This window comes from Chenopodium quinoa, unplaced genomic scaffold (assembly GCF_001683475.1).
Source record: "Chenopodium quinoa cultivar QQ74 unplaced genomic scaffold, ASM168347v1, whole genome shotgun sequence".
Taxonomy (NCBI): Eukaryota; Viridiplantae; Streptophyta; class Magnoliopsida; order Caryophyllales; family Amaranthaceae; genus Chenopodium; species Chenopodium quinoa.
This window is the reverse complement of record NW_018742980.1, coordinates 2,290,226-2,307,364: the sequence shown is the minus strand read 5'-3', so window position 1 is coordinate 2,307,364 and position 17,139 is coordinate 2,290,226. Positions and strand designations below refer to the sequence as shown.

The window sequence follows — 17,139 nt, the reverse complement described above, 5'->3', positions numbered from 1 at the left end:
AACCGCTACTTGAAGTAGCGGTTTCTTTGCAATAAACCGCCACTTCAAGTAGCGGTTTCTTAGTTTAAAACCGCTACTTGAAGTAGCGGTTTGTTTACAAAAAACCGCTATTTTATGTAGCGGTTTATTTTGGAAAACCGCTACTTCAAGTAGCGGTTTACTTTGAAAAACCGCTACTTGAAGTAGCGGTTTACCCTGGACTGGTTTTTTTTTCAAACTTGCATAATCACTCAAAAAAAAAACCTGCAAGTTGTGTACCTGTAAAACATGAGATATATAGCATATTTTCAACACAACCACCATAAATAACAAGTTTATGAAGATCTAAGGAAGTCGAAATTGCAAAGTCGAATATTTTTCAATTGATTAAATATAACAAAATCCAATTCTAAGCATTTACAAAAAAATTAGTTTAGTTCCAAAATATACACTTAGCTCGGGCGTTGCTTCTTCCCATGAGGTGACGATGAAGATGATGCAGCTGTCTCCTCTGGAATGTCATCCAGGCCAACTCCAACCCCAGACGTAGTGTTGCTACGCCGTCGGTTTCTCTGATACTGGCGATGCACTAGTGGAGGAGATGTCATGATAGTATGCTGAGAAGGAGTCGGTGGACGGAAGGCACGTGCTGAATGGCCTCCACGATGAGGTGGTGGTCTGATCGGCATAGTGTGCACAGTAGAAGATGAAGACGTGGACGGTCGAGGCTGCTGAATAAGGTGTGACTGCCCCACCCTAGACAAGGTTTGGCCACAAAATGATGTAAAACCCTGCATCGTCTGTATGGCAAATGGTATAGCCGTCTCTGGTGGCAAGTGGGAGATGGTCTCATTAGCTCCCGATAGCTGGACGTGCAAATCAGCAAATGCATGTGCCTACATTTAAGTGTAGTTTTAATGTTAGTAAAATGAAATCAAAAACGTAAGAACTAGATTGAAATGAAGTGAAGTTCATACAAGCAGGAGGTCAGAGGTAGCTGGCTGGTAATGACTCGGGGGGCGCTCCTGCGAAGGTGGAGTAATGACCAGTCTCGTGATGCGACGGTACCAAGCCATGTACTCTGTCATGGCCGGGGAAGAAGTCCCAGTGAACGGGTATCCCTGGACGACTAATGCCTCTCGTCGACTCCACTCGTGTACATGGTCCGAATGCCGAATCTCCCAATTACGCTGTCCCCTTCGATCCTTCCTGTGTAGAGCAACGTCCGTGTCTACATCCTGTGGGATCGGTTGGTCTAACCCGAACTGACGAAGGACTCGGTCTGGGAGGTGGAACTCAACGACGTCAAAGCATATCAGAGGTGCCCGTGAACGCCAAATGTGCATGTCTGAGCGACAAATCTCCGGAAGTCGATCCATCACCGCCTCAGTATATGGCTGCCAAATCATCTAATTCCCAAAACAAGTATGTCAACATGTATATGACTAACATAATGGAAGAAATACAATGCACAAAAAAAAAGAAACACCGATTGTACCTGGTCCTCGCGCTGATGGTCAAACGCATCTCTGTAGTATGGTAGTCCAGAAGCAGTATGCGCACACGATAGATGGAAACGTAACCACCTGTAAAGACATGTTAATAATAATTCTTGAAAGATAGAATTGTAAGAACATGAACTTGAAGCAAACATTGTACCTGCACGCCAAAGGGTCAACACCTCGCTGATGCTGAGTCCCCAAAATGTCATCCTCATCCTCAGCCTCAGGGTCCTCCTGTGGCGGATCTCGAGGCCTCCTAATGTATGGTCGGCCAATAGTAATATGCTCCCACGACCACAACTGTAGTAGGATGAGCGGGCCTCCAATCTGTCTTGAATCTCGCTGACATGCTCGACATAGCTGCCGATACAAAAAACCAAGAGTCGCACTCCCCCAGCTGTAGGTGGAGTAATGACTACATGTACTTTGAGCTCATGTACTTTGTGTATAGAAGCTCTATTTTCACTTTCAAAATCAGCAATTATAGCAACCTAAACTGAGTAATGTGATCGAAACCATTAATAATTCTACAAGGGTTATATGTAAGGTAAGTAAATCAACAACAACAACCAAAACCAACCACAAACATACATACAATTCTGAAACTCAATAACAACAATAATAAACAAGAACACTAACAACAACAACACAACCAAAACCGAAACTCAATAACAACAACAATAAACAAGAACACTAACAACAACAACACAACCAAAACCAACAACAACAACACATACATACAATTCTGAAACTCAATAACAACAACAAACTCAATAACAACAACAAACCCAATAACTGAATACAAAAAATAATTAGGGCACTTACCACAAACAAGAAGATCAGCACGTTTCTTCTGAAATTAGCAAAGCCGACCACTAAAGTCGAACCCTCGGCGTCAACAGCGGCGGCCTTCGTTGCTGAGGAATGCTCCGGCGGCGTCGGTGGATTCCTTGGCTGCGCCGGCTTCCGTTGAAGGAGGTGTGATTTTGGTGGAAGGCGTGGATGGGATTTTGGTGAGAAGACGAAAATGAAAGAGGAAAGTGAAATCAGGAAATTATACCTGCTAGAAAACCGCTACTTGAAGTAGCGGTTTATTAAACAAAAACCGCTACTTGAAGTAGCGGTTTATTAAAAAGAAACCGCTACCTGAAGTAGCGGTTTATTAGTAAAAACCGCTACTTCAGGTAGCGGTTTTGCTGTAGACCGGATTTAAAATTTCTTCCCCCTGAACCGGTGACGTGGACGGTACTTTGGGAATTCTTAAAACTTTGGCTGCAATTTGGGAATTGTGGTTCTTCTTGACCTTAATTTGGGAAAGAGCTCACCATTAAATGCCCATTTTTGAGAACAACTACCATTCTAATATTTTTTTTTGAAATAATTACCACAAAACCCAAAAACCTTTGAGTAGCACTACCACTCTTAGTTTTCCGGCAAAAATCTCCGGTTGAGGATGTACACTTTAAAAAAATTTCCTCCAAAAAACCTATATAAAATAACAAAATTGCTCCTAAACTAAGTAATACGATTCAATGCCCCAAATCCTCATATTTCTTGAATTCCTCATAGTTAGAATGGAGAAAGATGAGAGCAACGTCATCGACGGGGCAGCCATATGAGTCATTAAAGTTTTTCTTTTTTCTTTTTTTTTTTTTTTTTTTTTGCAAAAAGGTAAAAAAAAAGAAATAAAAAACATTATAAATGAATCAAAAATGGAATACAATCACCAAGGCTACAAAGCTAGCCACACCACCTACACAAAAGCCCAAACAGGCAACAAAACAACACCAGCTATACAAAAAAATTTATCAAACTATACATTCAAGCACTTAAGCCATTCCCTATTCTTTCTACTCGTTTTCTTTGGCATAATTTGGCTAATTCTTTGATAAACCTCCCACACTAGCTTCTGAACAACCATTTTAGGACTCTGCAAACAAAGATCCACACAGCCTTATTTCTTTGCTGCTAAACTACATACAGAATCCCTGCATAACAGCTCTGCACCACCTGCCTTCTAAACCTGCCTCTTATGTCATTCAGTTTAGAGTTGCACTCATCCAGGGAGCTAGGACTACACTTGATACTTGTAACCTTATCCACAATGTCACGACATTCTTTACTGTATTGGCACTCAAAGAACAAGTGCTCTACAGTTTCATCCCTGTCACCACAAAGAGGACAAGAAGTATCATTAATGATGCCCAACTTTGCCAACTTCATTCTTACTCTAATCCTTTTCCAAACAATTAACCAAGGAGTAAAGCTATGCCTTGGAATATTCAGCTTGTTCCATGCCCAATTACACCAATGGACATCTGGAAGTTCCTTTTGTAACCATTTATACCCATTAGCTATTGTATAGCCCTTTGCATTTGTATTCCATCTACTATCAGTAAAACCAGGCTTAAAAAGCTCCTTGACCTTCCATAACTATTTCCAACTCAAGCTAGCAGTAGTAGGACATTAAACCCTTTTCCAGTTCTTTCCTTTTATATACAGGTGATTGATCCACCTGAGCCATAACCTGTCTTGCTTACTAGCAATGTTCCAGACCTGCTTTCCAAGGGCGGCAAGGTTTCATAAATGACAATCATGCACCCTCAGCCCATGCACCTTGCTTCTTATTCCTGCAAACAATATCCTAAGCTATTAGGGTAACTCTATTATAGATAACCTTACCATCCCGCAAAAAGTTCCTGCAAATAGTCACAATACTAGTGGTCACACTCTTAGGCAAGACAAAGATAGAAGCCCAGTAAGAATGTAAAGTGAGCAGCACTGAACTCACTAACTGAGCCCTTCATACATAAGAAAAAGATCCAGTGCCCCAGGATCTAATTTTAGCTATAATCTTGTCAATAAGACACTAACAGTCAGTCTTATTAAGCTTCTTAGAACTAACATTCACATCTAAATACTTAAAAAGCAGGAAATCCTCTTTAAACCCAGATATGCTAATAATCTCAGCTTTCTCCCTAGGGCTCATATTACGGTAGTAAATATTAGATTTCCCATTATTAGCTACAAGCTAGACTAGAGGCTGCTGCAAAAGTAGCAAGACTTCTCAAAATAAGCTCAACAAAATCCTTATCACCTTTACTGAACAGGATCAAATCATATGTAAACACTAAGTGATTCAACTTTAGATGCTTGCACTTTGAATGAAACTTGAACCTATTGTCTTCACCAACACAGCTCAAGATTCTTGACAGGTACTCCATACAAATGACAAAGAGGAGAGGAGACATAGGGTCACCTTCCTTCTTTCCTTGGAAAAATCCTCCAATCCCCCATTAATGTTTAGAGAAAAAGAGGCAAAGGTCACACAAACCATGACTAACTCAACAAACTTCTCTGGGAACTTGAGAGCTATTAGCATTTCCACTAAAAAGTCCCACTTCACATAATCATAAGCTTTTCTTATATCTACTTTTAACAAACAGCCACTAGGAGCATTTTTCCTGCTATAATGAGGAACCAAGTCTTGGATAATGCAAATGTTATGAATAATCTGCCTATTCTCAACAAAACTAGTCTAATTCTGAGCAATAACACTAGGAAGTACGGTCTTCAAGATAGATCAAATGAGCTTAGTTATGCATTTATAGACAACAACATTGCAGTAGCAATAGGTCTAAAATCCACAACTGAACTAGGATACTCCACTTTGGGAATAAGAGTCAGAGTTGTACAGTATACCTCCTTTCGTAATTTACCATTTTCAAAGAAATTGGTAATTGCATCCATGAATTCCTTACCAATCACACTTCAAGATTTCTTGAAAAAATAGCTTGAATACCCATCAGGACCAGGAGCTTTATCATTTGGAATAGAGAACAAGGCATCTTTGATTTCTTTCCATGAAAAAGGAACACACAAATAAGCAGCCCACTCTTCTGAAATAACACTGCCTTTCTGAACTATCTCTGCACTAACATTCACCGTTTCACCAAAATCAGAACCAAGCAAATTCTTATAATATCCCACAAAAGCATCAACCACTTCAACCTGAGAATTACACTCCTTGCCTTTCTCATCCGTTACAGCCACAACTCTCTTTCTATATTGCTTCAGTATAATACTTCTATGAAAGAAAGCTGTGTTATCATCTCCTACTTTGAGCCAATGACTCTTAGCTCTTTACTGTAAAGAAGAAAAGTACAACTTCCTCACCTTTATGAACTCATCAAGACTATTGGCTTCAGCATTACTAACAACATCATCCTCAGGATTATGCTGCAACTTATACTACAAATCTTTTATCTCATCCTTCAACTTCTCATACTAAATTTCAATATCTGTAGAATTCCAGTGAGATTCTTTAGAATATGCTTCAATTTCCTCAATTTAACAGCCATTCTATACATAGGAATACCACTAATTATGTTTACTCCGTTACTCCATACATCTTTTACAGTGTCCAGGAATTTCTCATGATCTGCCCACATATTTAAAAACCTGAAAGTGAATTTCCTAGGCTTCACCTGATCAACAATTTGGACCATAGAAGGTTAATGATCAAACCATTGTTCAGGCATATAATAAACAAAAGAGTTAGGAAACGTAGAGCCTAATCTTCACGTATAAGAGTTCTATCAATCCTAATATAGACTTTATCTTCACCATTCTGCTTATTATTATTCCAAGTGTAAACAACACCAACTCTATTCAAATCATTTAACCCACAATACTGCACACAATCTCTAAAAACAGCAATCTCACCATGAGTAACAGATCTTCCAATTCTGTCTTCAAAATTCAAAGGGCAATTAAAATCCTTAGAAACTTGAAAGGAATGGTGTCTTTCGCACAAGTATATTATTCCGATAGAGGGTTCAGAACTAATTAGGAACGCTAATTATTCAGTGAGGTCAAGTGATCAGAATGCCTAGCTTGAGGACGCTTCCGATCAGTAATATTAATGTATAATTAATATTATAGCTTGCTCTTGACTGAACCTTCGAGTCGCACCAAATCGTGTAACCGAACCAAAACGACGAATTAATCCGAAGGATTAAATGAGTCGATAGAGATTTTACGAAATAAGACGTCGAAATCCGAGCTTAGAGCGTCAAAGCCGAGTGTCGAAAGTCGATTCGAATTTAGGAATCGACAAGATGGAAAAATTAGTCAAATAACAAGTCAACGCGCGCAAAAGTCCTAGCCTCACAATGGCCTAGCCATACGAAGGCTAAGCGGGCTAGGAAGCCTAGTCGGGCTGCTACCGCTAGGCGCATGCTTGGCCGCAAGCCTAGCAAGCATCGCTTTGCTAGGCGTGTGCTGCCGAGCAAGTGCATGCGGGCTAGCAGCGAGAGCAGCGCCCAACACTAGCAGCCCGCGTATGCTAGTGAGGCTTGCTAGCATGGGCTGTGCTGCGGCATGGGCTGGCTGGCAGGCCTAACCGAGGGACCAGGCGCTAGCAAGGCAGCCTTAGTGCCCAAGGCAAGGTGCCAGCTGGCCGTGGGATATTAGAGGCCGGTTTGTGAGGGTTTGCTTGGGGAGCAAGGGGAAGGTGGTCCTTCCCTTGTGGTCCTCACCTACTCCCTTGCTCTCCTTGTGACACTTGTTATTTGCTAATTTCTTTGCCATTTTAATTTAATTTATAATTAAATTATTTCATTCTTTTTGGCATTTCACCAACTATCCCACATTGAAAGATGATGGGAAATCTTGGGAATAATTCCCTATAAATACCAATCATTGGGTATTGAGAATTTCACTTGAGTTGGTGAACTCTAAAGGATCTCCAAAGTGTGAGAAAACCTTAGTTCTTAAACTCTAAGTAATCTTGGTCCAGCCCCGTCTAAGCTACAGGGTAGGGGCCGGTTCGGTAATCGAGGGTGTGAGACGTCGGAGGTCTTGCATTTGCGGGGATTGAAGTTTTCCAAGTCCGAGCTCGATTAGTGAGCGAAGTACGCATCTGGGGTGAGCTTCTTTCTCTCTCTTCTCTTTATGTGTTTGGGTTTTATTTATTTGCATGCTTTTGTTTATGTTGTAATTATTATGCATGTGATCCGATTTTCGGGTTTTGTTTCCGTGCGGTGTCGGACACCGCAAAACCCAACAGCGGTATAAGAGCCACTTGCATTTAATTTTTACAACTAAAATTAATTAAGGTGATTTAAATGAATTTAAATTTCTGGTTTAGCATCCTAATTAGATTAGGACCTCGTTTTTAATTAGATTAAAATCGTATTTATGCTATTTTTGGCCTATGAACCCCGATTTCGACTAAAAAATAGTGAATTTTGGGTGGAGTCGACGTTTTAAATCATTCTTTACCCACAAAGTTCTAAAAATAACCTTCCAGAAGCCAAAATCCACCCAGAAAGTGGTTTTCTCGAGGGGTTTTTCGTTTGGAACGAAAAATATTAAATCTGTAAACCTTGATTAATTATGGCATGCAATTGTTGGTTTACGTGTTTGATTATACCATTAATCTTCTGCAATTTTGCACCTTATTAAGAATGTTAATGAAGTCATATTGGTTGCTTAATTTGGTTTCAGATAAACTTGAAATTTCACACTCTTGCAAATAAATTGGTTGTAGTGTGAAAGTTTATGGTGAAGATGATTTTTGAAGCCCCTAAAATGTTAAAGATTCATTCTTTAATGGTTTAAATGGTTGAATCTTATTATTATTCTTCATATTGAAAGGTTACAATATTCAAATGTGTATAAGTAAATGTTGGATAAATTATTTCATTGGATGATTGATTATTTATTCAACTATTTTTGTCAAATCTCATTATTGATTTATGTTGGTTAAATTAATTATGAGAATAGCCCTCAGTTTTTGTTGCATCAAGTTGAGCCAAAAATAATTTAAAAAATGGTTCTTGAATTAATTTTGGTTTGTGCACTAAAATTAAATTTTAAGTTGGACTTGTTTTATTTTCAATATTGCTCATTATTAGTTCTAAAATCAATTTAGAATTAATTTTACGTCACACAAAAATTAGGAATAAAATCCCGAAGCACAACAAGCACAAAAATTGTAGCCAATGCTTCGAGCACCTAGGCTCGACTAGCAGGGCTGCTTGTGCGACCCACATGTTGCTGTCGAGCCAAGGGGTGTGCTTGTGTGTGCGAGCAAGTGTGCAGAGGATGCAACAAGGCTGCACGCAAGCTCTATCAAGCAACGCCCAGCCTGCATAGACTAGGGCTGCTAGGCAGTGCGTATTGCGAGCACTAGCAGGCAGGCCACGCACTGCCAGCGTCGGCAGCGTGCGTGTGTGCGTAGCATGCCGCGAGGTTGTTGGTTCCAGTAGGCGCGCCATGCGCGACAAGCTAAGCGTGCCAGCACCATAGGCTGGGGTGCCTAGCAAGCTTAGCCTCTTGGCTTGGATGCTAAGCACTCGACCATTGAGGGGTTTGCTATTTTGCTAATTTTGTTGTTTTGTTTCTTAATTAAAACAAGGCTTGGCCTCGGTTTTTTCGAGCACATGCAAAATTATTTGACAAAATTTTGGGTTATTCGGCTTAATTAAATTTAATTAAGTTGGATGTGGAATTTAGTGGGAGCTTCACTAATCGTTTAAGCTTAAATTAGCCTTGTTTGTGCTATTATTATTGTGTTAATTCACATAGTCGGATAATTACTTTGACTAGTTTTTAATTAGGCACGTTAATCGGATTAACCACCCAAGTTAGTATCTAGTTTTGCGCTCGTTTTGAATTATTACTTGAATTATTTGTAAAATGCATGGGTCATTCACTTTAGAAGTGAATGGATGAATGGAATAGATATTCTAATGCAGGTTTTACAAAATGACAACTAATGGGGCCCGACTAGGATAGTAAATACGGACTGCGTTCCGTTTTGTATTTTTGTAAATCTAAGTACGGATTGCGTGCCGTTATGTATTTTTGTACTTAAATTATTTAGATTAGTCCTAGCTTTTCTAGTAGTTGCATACTTGGTGGTGATGTCTCAAAGATGGCGTTTCCAAGAAGACGAAGCCAAGAATATGCAATGAAGTCCCTTGAAGATTTGAAGATTCAAGTTTAAAGGGGTCATGCTAGTTGCCAAACGCATCTTTATTTATGCCTTATATATTTTGCTTATATATAATTGCGATGTTAGATGCATGTTTAGGATTTCGTATGTTGAATGATTAATTTAGTTCACTTAATCAACCAACCTATGTCCCTATAAAATTGAGTTAACATTTGCCATTCCAAAATGACACTTACCGAACTAATGAGAATAGTAATGGGCTATGCCAAAGCAAGGCATTACTACTTTCCTATGGACGTAAGGTATACCAGGTATACGCGTTAGTTTTGGTTAAACTCAACGATATCAGTAAGGAGTCCTTAGGTGTCGTGGCAATGGAGATAAACGTCAAGAAAGCATTAGATGTGACGTTTTATCAAACCAAGAATAGCTTAGAGTTATTAGCAATTGGATTGCTTACCTTAAAATATTAAATGTTAAGACAAGACAAAGCATGCTTAATCACTTTTCGATTTTGGGGTCTTGGAATCGTTTTATTCTCGCCTAAAAGGGACAATTTTAAATGTGTGGATAAAACACTTAATAAGATTGAAAGTTTGCATGTATGCTTTAAATTTCCTTCTTATTGATTTTATGAATGGTTTTTCATTGCAAATTCTTTCATTTGTATTTAAATATTTGCAACTAACACCAACAACAACCAGTTTTCTCTCCGCTCATTCTCGATAAGGAGAAATTGAATGGGACAAACTGCCTTGATTGGCAAAGGAATTTGCAAATAGTTCTCATGCAAAAGCTAAAGAAATACGTCCTTGACGAGGAAATGCCCAACACTCCTAATGAGAGTTCACTCAGGCTGCCCTAAACCGATGGCACGCTGCCAATGGGGATGTCAAATGCATCATGTTGGCCACAACGTCTCCGGATCTCTAAAAGACTTTCTTTGAGAGGGAGACGACTTTTGAGATCATATCTGAACTTTAGAATATGTTTCAAGAGCAAGCCCAAATTGAGAGGTTTGAGACCCACAGGCAAATCTTTGAGAGCAAGCTCAAGAAAGGAGAGCCCGTCAGCCCTCATGTGCTCAAAATGATTGGATTATTTGAAAACATGGAGAGACTTGATGCGAGGTGCTCGAATGAGATGGCAATTGACATTATTCTCCATTTGTTGCACAAAGTCTATTATTAGTTCAAGATGAACTACAAGATGCATAGCATGGAGAAAACCCTCACCGAGCTTCATGGGATGTTGAAGCAGGCCGAGCAAACGCTCAAGGATGAGGGGAAGCATGATATGCTTATGGTTAAGAAGGGCAAGTCATTCAAGCGCTCAGGCAAGAAGAAGGGCTACAAGGGGAAAGGTAAGAAGACCTTTTCCCCTAAGTCAAAAGCTACCAAGAGCAACAAGGAAAAGAAGGTAGCGTCTTCTCAATCCGATTCCGAATGTTTCTATTGTAAGAAGAAGGAACATTAGAAACGGGATTACCTCAAGTTCAAGGAGGATAAGAAGAACGACACGGTTACTTCAAGATCAGGTATATATGTTATAGACCTTAACTTTACTAGCAAAGCTTCGTGGGTATTTGATACCGGATGTGGCTCATACCTTTGTTCCAATGCTCAGGGATTAAGGAAAAGTAGAAGGCTAGTGAAGGGAGAAGTGGAACTTCGGGTAGGCAATGGAGCAAGGAATGCGGTCATATCCATTAGAACACTCAGTTTGTCTTTGCCCTCTGGGCTTGTTTTAGAACTTGATGATTGTTATCATGTTCCAAACATTACCAAAAACATTATTTCAATTTCGGCGTTGGACGCCAAAGGTTTTGAATTTCGGATAAGGGACAATAGTTGTTCATTTTATCTTGAAAATGTTTTATATGGTACGACATATTCAGAAAATGGTCTTTATGTGCTTTCATTAGACAAATAGGTTTATAATGTTAATGATACCACCAAAAGGGCTAAGACCACCGAGTCGAATCAAACCTACTTATGGCATTGTCGTCTTGGCCACATAAACATCAAACACATCAAGAAACTTCTTCATAAAGGGATTCTTGATTCATACGACTTAGAGTCGTTTGAAAACTACGAAGGATGTCTACTTGGCAAGATTATAAAACAGCCATTCTCCAAGTTAGTAGAAAGGGCTAGTGACTTATTGGGTCTTATACACACGGATGTATGTGGACCAAAGAGCACAACCGCAAGAAATGGTTATCGCTATTTTATCACATTCATGGACGACTATAGTAGATATGGCTATGTCTACCTTGTTAGGTTTCGTAGTGACCCACACTACGCAGAAAGAAACCCGCCAAGACCCGCCTCCATAATAAATGCAATTAACAAGCAAAACATAATTAAACACAAGAAAGGATAAAAGATTATACCTTTGACGCGTGATTCGCTCAACGATGAGCTCTTACTTGAACCCCGAAAATAAGAGGTCTCCAACGGGATCGTACCCTCGAACCCGACCCGAGCGTCCTAAGTCTCGAAGGTTAGTCGAGACCCGGACAAATAAAACTACGAGTTTTACGAATCAAGGTTTACTCAAATCAAGAGTTGCCTTTTAATTCCACTCAAGGTTGTTCTTTCCCAAATACCCAAACTTTGGTATTTATAGGGAAATGAACCCTTGAACTTCATTTCTCAACCAATGTGGGAGAATGAATAATTTTGATAATTAATTTAATTCCAAAATAAATTAATAATCAAATCAATCACAATGCAACAAGTGTCAAGGAGAGATAGAGAGTTAGGTGAGGACCAAAGGCTTGGAGGGGGGGACCATTGCCTTGATCCCCAAGCCATTGCTCCAAGCAATGGTCCCCTCATCTAAAACCGACATAGGAGGGATGCTGGGCTGGCAGCCAACTAGGCACGCCAGCTAGTGCTGCCAGCAAGCCCCGCATCACCCCAGCCAGCATATGCGTGCTGTGCTGGGCGATGCTTGTGCTGCCGCTGTGCGCTAGTGCTCACTACAAGAAATAGGCTTATTTCCGACGGACTTCTTCCGACAGACGAGAAAATCCGTCGGAAATTCCGAAGGAATATAAATCCGTCGGATATTTCCGACGAATTTCCTACGAAATTAAAATCCGTTGGAATATATGGGTTTTCCGACGGAATTTTCCGTCGGTCTATTAATTTTCCGGCGGATTTGAAATCCGTCGGAACGTTCCGACAAATTATTCCGTCGAAACAAAAAATTTCCGACGAAATAAAATCCGTCGGAAATTTCCGACGGAATATTCCGTCGGAAAATTAGTATTCCGACGGAATATTCCGTCGGAACATATTTAAATAATAATAAAAAATACAAACCCTAAACCCACCCATCTCTCCGCCTCTTCTCCTTTTTTTATTTGACAGCCGCTCTCTTTCTCTCTCCTCTCATTCTCCTTCTCCTCCTTCTCTCCTCTTCTTCCTCATTCCTTTCTCCTTCTCCTCTTTCTCCTTCTTTCTTTGTATTCATCAACATCAACAACGAACCGCAACAACAACAACCGGAACAACAACAACCGCAACATCAACAACGAACCGCAACAACAACACCTTCAACCGTTCGTTCAAGCAAATTCGTTCGTTGTTCAAGCAAATTCAAGTTTCAAATTCAAGCAAATTCGTTCGTTGTTTTTACATTTTGTATTTTTTTTTGTTAATTTGCATAGATCTGTTATTTTTGGTTTCAATTTGTATTTGTCCATTTGCTTAATGTGTATGGATTTGTTTTGGTTTCAATTTATTTTGTTTTGAGTATAATTTTGTGATCTTTATTGGTTTAAATTGGCTTAGATCTGTTTTTTTTTTTCAAAATTTTTACTTTTTTTAATTATTTTTTTCCCGATTTGGGTTGGGTCGGTGTGGGCTGGGTGGGGTGGGTGGAAGGTGGTTACGGTGTAGGGTGGGTTGGGTGGTTACGGTGGGTGGGTTGGGTGGTTACGGGGTGGGGTGGGTGTGGGTGGGGGTTGTGGGGCGTGGGGCAGGGGGCAGGGCAGGGGGTAGATGGCAGGGGGCAAGGCAGGGGGTAGGGCAGGGGGTGGTGGGGGGTGGCTTTTTTTTTTTTTTTTTTTTATTCACTTTTCCGACGGAAATTTCCGTCGGAATATTCCCCTTCCGACGGAATATTCCGTCGGAATCCACTTCAGCTCCGATGAAAAATTCCGTCGAAACTTTGCAACAGAATTTCGGTTAAAGTCAAAACCAGCTTCGACAGAATGTATTCCGTCGGAAAAGTTGGAATTTCCCTTGGAAAACGTCGAATTTCCGACAAGGGCTGTTCCGAGAGACAGTTTCCGACGGAATTCCGTCGGAAGGCCGTTTTCCGACGGATTTTACCCTGTTTCCGACGGAAAAATTCCGTTGGAATTTAGTTATTTTCTTGTAGTGGCTAGTGCTAAGCGTTGCTAGCTACTAGCGCTGGCCCTTGCCTCTCACGCTATCGCATACACACACACACACACATGCAGGCCCTCGCACTCCCAGTCGCATGCACACACACAAGCACAGGCACCCTTCGCTGCTGCTGCTTGTTAGCCAGCATGCACTGGCACTCACACACGTACACGCACAGGGCAATGCCTGGCATGGTGCTACTATGCGAGGCTGTTGCTGCGATGGTGCGAGGCACACACGCACACGCACATACGCAAGTGCCCAGCACTGCGATGGCTGTGCTTGGTGCGTGTGGCCTGCGATGGCCCTAGACACATGCACACGCACAGACGCATAGGCATAGCCATGCGATAGTGCTGTGCATGGTGCGTGTGGCCTGCGATGGTGCTGCCATGCCATGCGAAGGCTGCAATGGGATGCCTTGTGCACTTAGCACGCATGGCGCGCCTAGCACATACATGGTGCGCCTAGGCTTGCGATGATCTAGCCTAGCCTAGCTACGGCTATGCTCGTACTTGTTGCTTGTGATTTTGCGACGCTCGGTCTCGACGCCCTAGGCTCGATATCCGACGTCTTTATTCGTAAAACTCTGACGACTCATTAAATCCTTCGCATTAATTCGTCGTCTCGGATCGGTTGTTCAATTGGGTTCGACCCGAAGGGTTCAGTTAAGATTAAGCTGTAATATTAATTATACCTTAATATTACTGATCGAAAGCGGCCTCCACCTAGGCATTCCGATCACTTGAACTTACTGAAGAATTAGCTTTGTAATAATTCTGAACCCTCTATCAAAATAATACACTTGTTGGAAGGACACCATTCCTTTCATACCTTATGTCGTAAAAATCTGAATCCTTTGAGAAGTTCAAATAATTTCAAAGTGAAGTTGAAAATCAGCTTGGTAAGAAAATCAAAGCCCTTTGATCGGATCGAGGTGGCGAGTATTTGAGCTACCAATTCGATGACCATCTGAAAGAACATGGTATTCTCTCAAAATTGACACCTCTCAGAACTCCACATTGTAATGGAGCGTCTGAGAGGAGAAATCGAACTCTGTTAGACATGGTTTGATCCATGATGGGTCTTACCGATCTTCTTATCTTTTTTTTGGGACACGCACTTCAAACCGCGGCATTATCACTAAAACGCACTCCGTTAAAAGCTGTAAAAAAGACTCCATATGAATTATGGACGAAGAAACCTCCACGATTGTCTTTTCTTAAGATTTGGGGTTGCGAAGCATATGTCAAAAGACTAATGTCTGACAAGCTTGCACCAAAATCAAACAAATGTTTCTTTGTGGGGTATCCAAAAGAAACAAATGGGTATTACTTCTACAACCAATCTGAGAACAAAGTATTTGTTGCTCGAGATGGTGTCTTTTTGGAAAAGGAGCATCTTTCCAAAATGACAAGTGGGAGGAAAATCGAACTTGATGAAGTTCGAGAAGGTGAGTAACAAAGTCAAACTGACAAAACTGACAATCAAACTGCTTTGGAAGCATCTGTTGATATAAGTTAAGGTCAAACTGACAATGCAAATGCTCAATCTACTACCATGCGTAGGTCGCAAAGGCCAAGGTCTCAACTGGATAGATACCTCGGTATTGTCTTAACCGAGAATCAAGACATCTTAGTTATGGATGAAGATGAGCCAGCGACATACAAACAACCTATGGCGAGTCTCGACTCTGCAAAATGGCAAGAATCCATGAAATCCAAGATGGACTCCATGTTTGAAAATTAAGTCTAGGACTTGGTTGATTTGCCCGAAGGTTATACACCTATCGGTTGCAAATGGATTTTTAAAATGAAAATCAACAAAGATGGAGTTGTATATGTATACTAAGCTAGACTGGTGGCAAAAGGTTACATGAAAATTCATGGGGTTGATTATGATGAAACCTTTTCGCTAGTCGCCATTTTTAAATCTGTCCGGATTATCCTAACAATTGTCTCATATTATGATTATGAGATATGAAAAATAGACGTCAAAACCGCCATCCTTAATGGGATTTTGGAAAAAATTGTGTACATGACACAGCCCGAAGGTTTTGTAGATCCAAACAATGCTGGGAAGGTATGCAAGCTTAAGAATCCATATGGATTAAAGCAGGTGAGCAGAAGTTGGAATCTGCGATTCGATGAAGCCATTAGCAAGTTTGGTTTTATCAAGAATCTAGATGAATCTTGTGTTTACGAGAAGGTCAGTGGGAGTGACATCACATTTCTTGTTATATATGTCGATGACATATTGCTCATTGGAAACAGCATTCCAATGCTGGAGTTTGTAAAGACTTTGCTTGGAAAATGTTTCTCAATGAAGGACTTGGGAGAGGCACAGTACATATTGGGCATTAAGATCTATAGGGATAGATCTAAGAGGATGATTGGATTGAGCCAAAGTACTTACATTGATAAGGTATTGGCACGATTCAATATGGTGGAAGCCAAGAGAGGCCACTTACCCATGTCTCATGGCATAACTCTCAGCAAGAAACAGTGTCCAAAGACACCTGATGAGCGAGAGAGAATGAGTTAGATTCCATATTCTTCGCTTATTGGATCAATCATGTACGCCATGATATGTACAAGGCCGGATGTATCATATGCCTTGAGAGCTACGAGCCGATACCAATAAGACCCAAGAGAGAGGCGCATTTGATTGCGGCGAAGGATAAATTTCTGGTCTATGGTGGTAGTAAGGATTTGGTTGTTGAAGGTTATACCGACGCAAGCTTCTAGACCGACAGAGACGACTTCAAGTCGCAATCAGGATACATGTTTTGTCTTAATTATGGAAGAGCGTTCAATTGGAAGAGTGCTAAGCAAAGCACGATTGCAGATTCTACAACTGAAGCCGAATACTTGGCAACTTTTGAAACAACTAAGGAGGCAGTTTGGATTCATAAGTTCGTTGGTGAACTTGGTGTTGTTCCCTCAATTAAGGGACCAATAGACCTCTATTGTGATAATAGTGGGGCTATTGCTCAGGCTAGAGAGCCTAGGGAGCATCGGAAAGTCAAACATGTCATGAGGCGATTTCACATTATAAGGGAATGGAAGTCCGAGGGTGAAATCAGAATTTGCAAGATTGGAACGGACGACAATGTAGCCAATCCACTCACTAAACCTTTGCCTCAACTGAAACACAACAAGCACGTTGAGGCAATGGGAATAAGGCATATAGGAGATTGTCTTTTATTTCCCTGTTTGTGTGTTTTAATTAAGTTGTGGAGATCTTATTGTAAAACATTAAGTTAAACCATTCATTTATGGAGTAATCTTAA

At 40.7% G+C, this 17,139-nt stretch overlaps 1 protein-coding gene across 1 annotated transcript; it reads right to left on the bottom strand.

Annotated features, from left to right (window-relative positions):
* Window positions 1-339: 339 nt before the first annotated feature.
* Window positions 340-1,555, bottom strand: LOC110729386 (serine/threonine-protein phosphatase 7 long form homolog). Its single transcript, XM_021909120.1, has 3 exons — window positions 1,478-1,555; window positions 957-1,388; window positions 340-875 (listed from the first exon to the last, which is right to left on the bottom strand). The coding sequence occupies exons 2-3, from the start codon at window positions 1,386-1,388 to the stop codon at window positions 432-434; spliced, it is 876 nt and encodes a 291-aa protein (XP_021764812.1). The 5' UTR covers window positions 1,478-1,555; the 3' UTR covers window positions 340-431.
* Window positions 1,556-17,139: the final 15,584 nt, after the last annotated feature.